General features: G+C 42.2%; 1 protein-coding gene across 1 annotated transcript in view; it reads right to left on the bottom strand.

Annotated features, from left to right (window-relative positions):
* Nucleotides 1–229: 229 nt before the first annotated feature.
* Nucleotides 230–11,250, bottom strand: part of suclg1 (succinate-CoA ligase GDP/ADP-forming subunit alph) — a 32,671-nt gene continuing 21,650 nt past the window's right edge. Inside the window, exons 8-9 of the mRNA XM_033625269.2 lie at nucleotides 5,684–5,872; nucleotides 230–732 (exon numbers count right to left, since the gene is read on the bottom strand). Of these exons, the coding sequence (XP_033481160.1) occupies nucleotides 706–732; nucleotides 5,684–5,872 (216 nt within the window). The 3' untranslated portion in view covers nucleotides 230–705. The remainder of the gene's footprint in view (nucleotides 733–5,683; nucleotides 5,873–11,250) is intronic.

Raw genomic sequence — 11,250 nt, 5'->3', positions numbered from 1 at the left:
CATGACTCAAACTAAATACAAGTACAGGTTTTCTTCTGACATTAAAGCGCCTTCATCTTCCCTCCAAACCTGTTATTGATTCTGTACATACCATATGTAACTGCAAAGCTTGTAAACATCATGCTAACTCAACATGTGATACCTTTAGTATCTCCATCTGTTCTCTTACATATGTCAAGCTACTTCAATAAAAAAAAACAAAAAAGGTAGAAAACCAGAGACGGGCGAGTTCGTTCAATAATTTAACCACATCTGTTTCTCAAACGTGCCATATGAAAGTACAGAAACGACACAGCAGGAAAATGATATGAGAAATATTTCTTATTCAGGTGGACAGCCAGTGAGATGAGTGATGGAATACGTCTTACAGCAGGAGTATAACAAAATGAATAACCAAGGTTATTGTGGCCTTCTTCCTCTTGGCTGTCTACGTTGTGTGGAGAGACACATCTATATAGCTTTTACATTGTGTACAATGAGTATTTTTTAAGATACAATTAGGACACTATGTTTTTATTCTTTCATTATGTGCAAGGTACAAGTTTATGGCAGAAATTACATTATAAACACAGCATGTGCGCATTGTAGTTGAAATAGTCAGGGTGTACAGATACTGTCAGGCATGTCCACCTCCAGAATCAGGCTGTTCATCTCAATTTCAGGGCGGGAGGGGGGGGTAAAAGGTCGAGTGCCTTCTCGCGCAATTTACAACATCTTCCTCTTCTCAAACTCCTATGGAGATGGACAAAAGAGAAAAAGAAAAGAAGACACCATGTGAAATGAAGTGAGATAGAAGTGAATGATTTATTCATGCAAAATTCACACAGTCTCTGTTTTGATCCCGTGTATCAGATCTGCCGTCGAGGCAGGGGGAAACAGAGGCGGCTGGAGCTCTGGAGAGCCTGTTGTGTGTGTGTGTTTTTTTTTCCTGGAGAGTGCAAATCACTGTCAGTAAGTTCCAGTTGTCAACATTAAAACAGTTCACTTCCTGCGATTGATCAGGGCTTGCACATCTGCAAAAAAAAAAAAAAAAAAAACTGATTTATGCGAGGTTACAGTCGCTGTGTTTATCCGCACGGACCGCCCATGTGACTACAAATGAGAACGCATTATGTTAGCCATTAAAAAGGATGTAGCTATTTACATATTCAATTTGGGAAATATCACACAAACCGTAGGATGATAGAATATGTCGTTCCCCAAGAATTTTCCATTCCACAGGGGGAGAGTAACTTAATGCAAATGTCATTTATCAGGTCTGCAGAACACACAAGCACTCATGCTCATGTTGGCCTGCTCCTCTGCGGCTTGTGGATGCCTGAAGGTCTACTGCCACCTAGAGGAGGAAGTTTTGTCATGTTTCTGGAATGCTTGGCCTCTCTAACCTCAACTTTCTGGGAAGGACAAACGAATGAGGAGACATTTTGGGTGGTGGTGGGGAGGAGGGGGAGATATTTTCGCTTTACGGAAGAGGTGGGGTAAAAGAGGGATTGGCGCAGGGTGCAGTAATTAAAGCTGTGAGAGGACAAAAAAAAGGAGTAATGGGATGGAAAGTGTGACAAGACAGAAGGAGAAGGAGGATGTTTGTGACATAAGCAGACAGATGCTTTGTTGGTCCAAGGTAGCAGACAGTAACTCAAGGGTACAAGACAGGAATCATAGCACCAAGGTAAGAGCAGAGTTGTTTGTGACAGAGAGAGGAAGGAAAAAAAAACTTTTTGTCTGAGACAGAGTCAGACGCCTGACAAGTCGAGTCAAGAGGAAGAGGGGTGGAAGTAAAATGAGGAAAGTAGAGGTTGCCACTCAAAAGGGACAGGTGAAAATATGTCTGGATAGAAACTGAGGAGAGCGGAGGAAAAAAACATGATGTGAAAGAAAAGTCAGACATTTACAAGCTAGCAGTGACAAACGCTTTAACACACCTGGGGCCAGATGTATGAGGGGCGCAGGCATCGTAAATACGCTCGGTGGGCTGCCTTCAACTCTTTGAATTTATTACACAAACAAAATCTTGAGATTAAATGCGCTCGGCTCCTGTTTGTCTGCACACATCTGAACACATGTGCTCGCACGCCTCGCTGTGAATACTGAGCAGGGCGGGATAATGCTATCTGCTGCCGCTGCTGCGATTAGGAGTTCCAGATATTTTGTAAACAAGTAAAAGGTCATAATTATTCTACCTTGCATATGAATTAAGTCCTTCGCAGATAAATACAAGTTTCCAGATATCTTGTCCTTGCACCAGTGGCGCTGAGAATTCCTTTGGATATCACTGCATTTTTAATTTAATTTAGTTTCAACATGCTTTTTGTCATGTTCTTTGTTTAAGGCTCTGAAATCGGATTTTCTCAATAGATATCTTCTGTGTCCTATATAAACATAAATTTCTCTGCTGAAGTTGGAACAGTTTTGGTTACTTAACTTCAGTTCACTTCAATGTATGTATTTGTGTTTTTCTCTTTCTCGCAGGGCTTAAAATGACCAAACTCCATAAAGTCAGTTGTAGAAAAGATTTTAAAATCCTTTTATTGGTGTTCAAATCACTCAGTGGATTAGCACCAGAATACCTCGCTCTTGACGTATGCTACCTCTTGATCACACCTGACACTGGCCTTCTAATTGTCCCCTGAGTCAAGACAAAGTACTGCGGGGAAGTGTCTTTGGTCCTTGCCTCTGGAATAGTTGGCCAAAAGAACTGAGGGCATATCTGTATCTGTAATTACCCTCAAAGAGAACCTTAAAACTTATCATTTTAGTTTAGCATTCTATTAATCTTAATCAATTTTTAATTCTCTTAAAAATGTATCTTAATTTTTAATCTGCCCCCCTTCCACTTCCTGTATTATCCTTTTCTTAAATCGTCTTTTATCCATTGTATTGCAGTGATTGATGAGCACCTTGTATTGCAATTTTACATTAAAAGGCACCACATAAATACATTTAGTTTATATGGTATGGTACATGTTTACATGGAAAGCTTTAGTAAAAGACAAACAAAAAATCGTGGACAAGGAGAAAATGTGTAAAAGTAGTAGTTGAAATTTCGCACATCAGCACTGAGCTCATTAAAAACACAAAATTTCGGCTGTGGATCATCATTAGACGTCAAATTCACACTACGAAACAATGACGTCTTCATATGAGAGGCACAGGCTGCAACAGCCAATCAAAATGGGAGCTAAATCACAAAAAAGCATACTCAGAAAGAGAAACAATACAGTATATAAATTAAACTGAACTGAACTCAAACCTTTAAGGGCCCTGACACACCTCAATGTCTGACCATTGGTGAGTGCCTGTCGCCCTAGTTTTTGCGATGTGTCCCGCTGGTTGGCCCCTATTGGCGGTTTTTTGGCTGATTCAGCGTGAGAGCTATTTTCTCTCACGCAGGCACAGAACAGACATGCTAGTTGGCCAATGGCTTTAGTCTGTGGGGGGTGTGTTCAAGTGTGACTTATTGGCCAGGACACAGGCAGCATGAGGCAATGCAACAGTCTGGCTTTGTCGCCACTGGTTCTTGGATGTTGATCTGGTGTGTCTGGGCCTGTAAGACTATGATGATATTAACAGTTTAGATTTGAGACAAGATCTGGTTTGTTGACCAATCGTTCTCCTCCATTTCCTCATGTTTATTGTGATACCTTTCTTAAAAATCACTTCTTTTATATTTCCCCTGTGTCCTCGGTCCAGGACAGAAATGTTATATTTCTACAAAATCTCAGTGCTGACTGTCTGAATTCAGCCATTTCATTTAAATATTTTTAATCTATGTGTCTGTCTACCAGGTTTGCATTAGACAAAAAACACAAGGTCTGAGGTAAAAATATTATTTTGTCAAATAGCTGGAGGTGAAAATGCTATAATTTTCAACAGAGCCAGCGATGGAAACATTCGCCATGCTGCATCCTGTTTACACTAATACAGGGTTGGCTACAGGGTTGGCAGTGTGTATCTGTAATTATTATTATGATGAATAGCGTGATTATGTAACTTTGAGAATAAAAGCATCTGCAGCAGTTTGTTCAATTGGATGACGTACCTATCAGAAGTAAGGGCCTCATTACTGTGTGGCAATAGTCTGAGTTTACTCAGAACTCCTCATAACACAAAATATGTCTCCTTGATTTAAAATACATCACACAGCCACTTGAAACACAAAAAAATAAACGACTAATCCGTCTGGACACGGAGGTTATTATGTGTTATTTCCCAAAAACCATCCACTGTAGCTCTATTAATTATTCATAAACCTCTTATTAAACATGATGACGCATTTATCCACTTCTGCAGGCACACGTTTTCACCTCCCGCAGCCTGGGCTCATGCAGGAGAGTGACATCAGAGATGCCGAGAAGGGGCCGAGACCAGGGGGAGTCGTCATTGTTCCTGCCCACACACGAGCCATTTGTGCCTACTTGCCTCTATTACTTCGATTAGAGCGGTCAATGAGATTAACAGAGATGTATGAACACAATGTGCGGCGAAATGAGCAACCACATTGCACGTTTTTCATCATTACACACAATGATTATGAATTAAACTTTGGGGGGGAAAAAAACCTGTGTAAATCTATATCCGCGTACAGTTGTGCCGGCAGTGGTAATGAAGGTATGAGATGATGAATGGGTGTAATACATGCTTTCACTTTTTATACATCTTGTTAACAGTGCTTCCCTAGAGATAAATTGAAATAAAGAGGCAGTGGTGCCAAGTCAGCCACTGTCAACAGGCATTTATTAATTTCTGCCCTTCTCTTCTGCCTTTCTTTACTGCATATTAAAAGTTCAATCTCAACCCTTGCTACTCCCAGAAAAAAAATTAATTCTTGCTCCGTGTAAAGCCTCTCACATTTATAACTGCTTGGGGATGAAAGATGATGCTACAAGTGACCAGAATCACAAGATATTTTGCTCTGAACCCAAAAGATAAGTATTTCTACTGTGTTATTACAATATGATGACATCATGCCAGCTTTAAATAGCTCGCTTATTTTTCTGTGTTACAAAAATGTAACTCTAACCTAGCCCTTCACAGGAATGCGCAAAAACAAGGGCCAGGGCCAGTTTTGAGGGGAAGTGTGAGTATTGAGACGGACCCTAAATCTTCTTTATTCATATTTTTTGTCCGGCTGCCAAGTTAAAAAATGTTCAACTTCAGGTAAAACGCTGCGCTGTCATGTTTTACCCTGCCGCCAAATCCCAGTGGAGGAGGGGCAGAACAAATACCACAAAGACCAACCATCACATCTTGCATGTACAAAAGCTGATCAGTAACAATAGAGGAGACATTAATACTGCTGGCCACATAGTCCATAATCTCTCCCGTGTGCTTCAGCCTTCCCTTCATTCAGAGAAATTCTCTACTCTGTGCTGTCATTTTTATTCCAACAGATGTTGTGTATCATAGCAACTACAGTGCCTCAGTTGAAAAAATGCACTCCCGGCTTGGTGTTTTTAGATGGCCGCTCGGACACACAGGCTTATGAAAGTAAAACTAGTGATTGTAATACCATTAAGATTTTGGTCAGACAAGAGCATATCAACGACCAGAAAATGTCAGCCCTATAAAACAGAAATACTAACGTATGTTTTTGAGGTGCATGTTTTGTCTTCAAGCACTGTACTTGATTACTATTCTTTGGGCCTCTGTATACAATCATATCCTGCTGCAACAAAGGACTCACCTTGAAAATAGTGCTGCCCAGCTGGGCAGGGGACATGCTGACAACGACTCCAGCTGACTGGAGGGCTGCAATCTTTTCTTTGGCGCCGCCCTTTCCGCCAGCGATGATGGCGCCGGCGTGGCCCATCCTGCGGCCAGGAGGAGCAGTTAGCCCCGCGATGAAGGACACCACGGGCTTTGCCTTAGCACCCTGGACACAGAGGAGGGACAGAAGAAAAAAAAACATGAGCTTAAAATGAGGTGAAAATGGCCCAAAAAAGGAGAATAAGCTCAAGGGAAAGTGTGAGGATGTGAGGGCGGTTAGCAGAGCAAAAAAAGGCTGAGGAGGAAGGATGGGAGCAGAACGAGGGAGAGCGGTGTGTAAAAATAGCGAGAATGAGCTTTCTGCACCTGCATTTTATTCATTCATTAGAAATTAAACACCCCATGTCCTCCCATTACAGAGCCCCCATGATAACAGGCTTGTCTAACCAGCCATCTCTGTCTCAGCCTGCATTATTAAAACAAAGGGTCAATCAAGCCATTTAATTGCATGGGTTGGTGTATGACCAGATAGAGGCTCAGGCTTCTGCCATTTCATATCATCTCATTTCTGAGATGGTAATTAGTCATGCAGGCACTGATTAGCTCAGCTCCTGTCTATGCTGCTTGCTCATTGATGGATGTTACGTTCAACTGTTAAGATCATTTCCAAGGTGAAGAGAGCTAATATTTCATCTTCAGCAATAACATCATAAGCAAGAGGGACGGAGTGTGTATGTGTGTGTGTGTGTGTGTGTGCAGCTAATATTTCATACTTAGGAATAACAACATAATTGTAGAGGACGGCTTTGTGCACGCGCACACACACACACATACACACACAGTCCTGTGCTTTCAACGGAGGCTGTGGCTCATCTGGCAGACTGCTTTCAGAGAGTGAATGTGGCGTGTTCAACAGCCAAAGCAATACAGCGAGGTCCTTCAAAGACACCCACTTCTGCTGCAGTCTCAGCTCCAAATTCAGACCTGACACTGGCAGGAAGAAGACGGCACTCGCTAATATAAACTGGAGATGACTTTTAATAATTAAGACTAGCAGGACGGACTGTACGTCAGCCAGGGAAATGTTGGGGACCTTGGATAGAAATGTGCCGCTGCTAATGAGACATTAACACTTGCACATTTAACAGGGAAATGAAGAGAGAGGAGAATATCACTTTAAAGCGCTCTAAATATGTTACAAGCATCTGTTCTGTGCGTCGAGAAGTGTGAGCACATAACAAATTAGCACCCAAACCCCACTCAGTATTCAGAAGTCAAATCACGTTCTGAATAAACAAACCACCCTCATGTGAATCGAGTCCTAAATCTACCTCAAACGAAAGGGGTTTAATTACTCTATTAATCCCTGCCTCCCTTGATACTAAGTACTAACAATGCATACAGGGAGGGGAGTTATGCTATCATTCACTTTACCTGTCTTTTGTCTTCCACTGTTAGCAGTTCAGATATATTACCTTAATTATGAGACCAAAGGGTGGTTCCCCCACCTCTGTGTGCTAACATGACTGGAGGAGGGCTTCTTTGTTTATGAAGACAGAACAGCAGTGCTCCAAGGTGAGAAACTGTATTCAAGCTTAAAAAAGCCAAATGGAGACAATTACACGCAGCGGTAAACCTAACAGGTAGGCATGAATAAAACTGGCGTGTGCACATATGTAAACACTGAGCTCATCAACATTTCTCTGCACCCTGCCCTTCCTCCAGACTACAACCTGCGCTGCTTCTCAGTGTTTTTTCGACAGAATTACAAGGGGTTTAGCTAAGCTCAGTGGAGACAGGCTGGGCTAAAAATCAAGAGGCTGAAATAGAGAGAAATTCAGTAAACCCCTACGGTGGCTTAGGTGCCAAACACTCCGACCTACTTGATATGCATGAAGCAAATTGTAATATGGTTATTCTGTGTAAAAACCTATTTCTGTCTTCAGAAAAGCCTGTGAAGCCTGGCGATGATAGGCAGACCTTTGATACAGGTGACTTTAAGACCATATTATGTTGGCAGGCGTCGCAGACACTGATGAAGACTGAACCTTGAAATATGCCCTGCATCATAAAATCTGACAGAACAGTCTGGTGGGAAGTATGAGCTTGTTTTCTCGATTTTTACAGAATTAAGGCGTCGGCAGATAAACAGTCTGCAGTAACTCAACCCGAACACTGACGGATGCGGAAATCAATATTCCTTCACCTTTCGGTATAATGCGTCTCTCTCAAATAGGAGTTCGATATATTTAATGTTGCATGACACAAATCCATCATGACACTGGACCTTTAATTTCAGTGAGCAGTCTGGACCTAATGTGTCCAGTGTGGCAGGATTTGTCAAGTTAATGTTGCTGTGAGTGAAGGCGTCCAAATGTACATGAACACAGTTTTCTGCTAAAGTTTAGTGCATTTCACATAAGATATTTCTGTCTTTGCTGTAGCTCTTCTCTCTCCCAAGGCTCTGCTGTAAAGTGGTGATGTTAAGGACGTTTGAAGGACCAATCAGGATTTAACACTACTTGAAGCAAAACCTGATGATGCAGCCTGATTATCAGATTTTGTTTCACTCACTATGTTTACATGCACAAAATATTCTGGGGTTTGCCCTTTTTCTGAAAGAGACAATATTCCTGTACAGCTGTTACATGGCTGATGAAAAAGAAATACTCTTAGATTAATGTGCCCTAACGCAGTGGTTCCCTACTGGTGCAGCCACAGGGTCCAGATTTCTCCTTAGTCATTAGTTCAAGGTCCACACAGTTTAATAAATACAGTGTCTTAAGCCTAGTTCTCATTACACGATTTTCACCCCGATTTTGACGTTGCAGAGGATCTTGAGAGCCACCTTGGGTCGGAGGTGAGTCAGCAGATATTCTGATAGATAGATAGTGAACAAGCCTACGAGCAAGTTGCCCCCTTGTCTGCGGCTGGGACTGGATATCTGGCATGCTAGAAAACTGGAGAAGTCTGACACGACTGACAGAGCATCAGCCAATGAGAGGCGGGATACGTCCCACGTCAGCACGCAGGAGGACAGAAGAAATGTGAGGAAGACAAGCTGGCAAGCAACAACAACAATAGCGGCGTCCACAGGATCACGGGGAGCGCGTTGCATTTGGACCCAGGCCCTGGAGGCAGATCTGATTCAACACCGGGAAGAATATCCATGCCTTTGATGTCACCGCATTATCTGGGGCTCTGTCGGCAAGGACTCAGTGGAGAAATCTTGGGGTGTGCACACACAGGTCGTAACGCAGTTGGTGAGACCCCGCTGACAGAAACACACGTCGCCAGGTATGAACACTCAAAAGATTACGATAGTCTCCGCGACTCAAGACTGGTCGGCCAGTCATGTAATATGAACTCGCCTTTACTTACATTTGGCCGTGTCGTCAAGCTAATTTGCTGTCTCTGTCAAGCAGCTGTCCGTCAGTCACTCACTCTACAACAGGAAACAGCATTTCAAAATTAAAGCTCTGTGCCGGAAATCCACTGTACTTGAAATACAGTGTGTTTTTTACAAACTTGACACATTTACAAGTCACTTGCGGCCCATTCAGAGTGGACCCACGACCCACTTTTGGAACCCACCAGTTGGGAACCATTCCCCCATAAGTGTCATTCATCACATCACAATATGGAGCCGAATAGGATTTTTTCCAAGTTTCCACATGTGACAGATTTGTTGGCAGGTGTGGACGCTCTTTCATTCCGTCAACATTCATAGTGTTTAAACGTAAGTGTGTTTCTCCTTCTAACAAGAAATGTGGGCTTTTATTTTGTGCATGCATCTCGAACCTCACGGCCATGCCAACTGTTATCTAGTTGGTTTGTGTACAATGTATCCACGACAACATAGAGAGCCACAAGCAGACGGGAGGCCATGTGTCCCAAACTGCAGGTATATTCCCGATCGTTGTATTCATGTCCAAAGAATGCTCCTTAAACCCAAATAATACCGGCATATCCCATGTCTAAATCAGAAACTGCTACATATGGACGAAGGCCTTCATTGGAATATCCAAATGAAATATGCAGTTTACATGACGTGCACACACTAAATTCAGAATACTGTAATTTGGAATAATGGTGGAATATTTATGTGCATGTAAATTTAGTCACTTTATTCACTCAGCCTGACTCTGTGTTCGTATGAACTGATTTCCTGTTGGAAAAGGACTTTATTTTGTCTCACTTTGTCCTAATCGAATGTATCTGTCGCAGCTATGTCATTTTCAGTAAACATGGTAGCTGTTGAGCTGTGTTTTTTTTCTCTGAAGATCAAAAATCTGTTGAATTTAAAGTCGTAACAATAACCTGTATACCTGCAGCTCTCATGCATTTCAAATTTTCCTGTCACTATTGTTATGGAAGGAGCTACATGGCCAGGAAACTATATAATAGAAGATTAAGTCAATTTTTAAATCCCGCCAACAAAGCTCCAACATGGGACATCATGGGAAATTGTCTTTAATGGACACCACAGCAGATCTATTTCAAAACTGCTGTCTTCAGAGGTCTGGAGCCCGTTAGTTGCTGCTGATGAAGCAGATCAAGAGTTAAACTCTTCATAAATAACACCTAATACATTTCCATATAGGTGAACGTGTGACTAACTTGCTCCTCAGGCTCTGTGGGCCTCAGCTCTCACTCCTCCTCTCCTCTCCTCTCTTGTGCCACTTTCTGGTGAATCTGGGGACCTGCAGCCCATCAGAGCGTCTGGGGCATATACAGGCTGAGGAGCTGCTAATGTAGTTCTCTCTGTCGTTATTCGGGCTACCTGTGGTGTTGGTGCATTGGTGAGCTATCCTGTCAGGATTTAATCCAGAGCTCTTTCTTGTAACCTTGTCAAATTGAAGTAGCAATACTGCTGTTGTTGTTAGAGTCACCTACTTCATGGTAATTCTTAACCTTTAAGTTTCTTGCCAGGAAGCCCTGTAGGGGAGAGCTGCCAATTTTATTACACAATTTTCTCCAGTTTTTCCTGTGTCGTTAGGGAGTTAGGTCGGGGATTGTAGCTTTTTATTTCTGGGTAGTTTAGTCAGCATTGTTGCTTCATTTTTACTAAAGGACAGTTTGTTTGGTATTTCGGCCAGGGCTCTCCCTGATGACTCCTCCTTGCTTCTTTGTCTGGCTATAAAAGCTTAAGGAATACCACTCTACTCTCTGTCCTCATCTGGCTTTATGTTGCTTCTCTCTCCCCTAGACCAACTTGAGGTCATAAAAATGTTTCACAAGGTAACAGAGAAACATTTAAGATTCTAAACCAAGTTTTCAGTGGCTCAAAAGTTCAGTGCGTAGGATGCAGGAGGATATATTGGTAGGAATGGAATACGATACAATGAGAATGTTTTCTTTGGTGTATTATCACCTGAAAATAAGAATCGTTGTGTTTTCGTTACCTTAGACTGAGGCACTTATCTCGACATATGGAGCCAAACCAAACACTGGCTCTAGATAGGGCCATTCGCCTTTTCTGCATTGGCCACCTCTGCAACTGACAGCATTGAAAAAACGCTGATTTTTTAAACTTTATTCAGT

Source organism: Epinephelus lanceolatus, chromosome 3 (genome assembly GCF_041903045.1).
Source record: "Epinephelus lanceolatus isolate andai-2023 chromosome 3, ASM4190304v1, whole genome shotgun sequence".
NCBI lineage: Eukaryota > Metazoa > Chordata > Actinopteri > Perciformes > Serranidae > Epinephelus > Epinephelus lanceolatus.
Note: the sequence above shows the minus strand (reverse complement) of the source record. Positions and strands in the feature narration are given on the sequence as shown.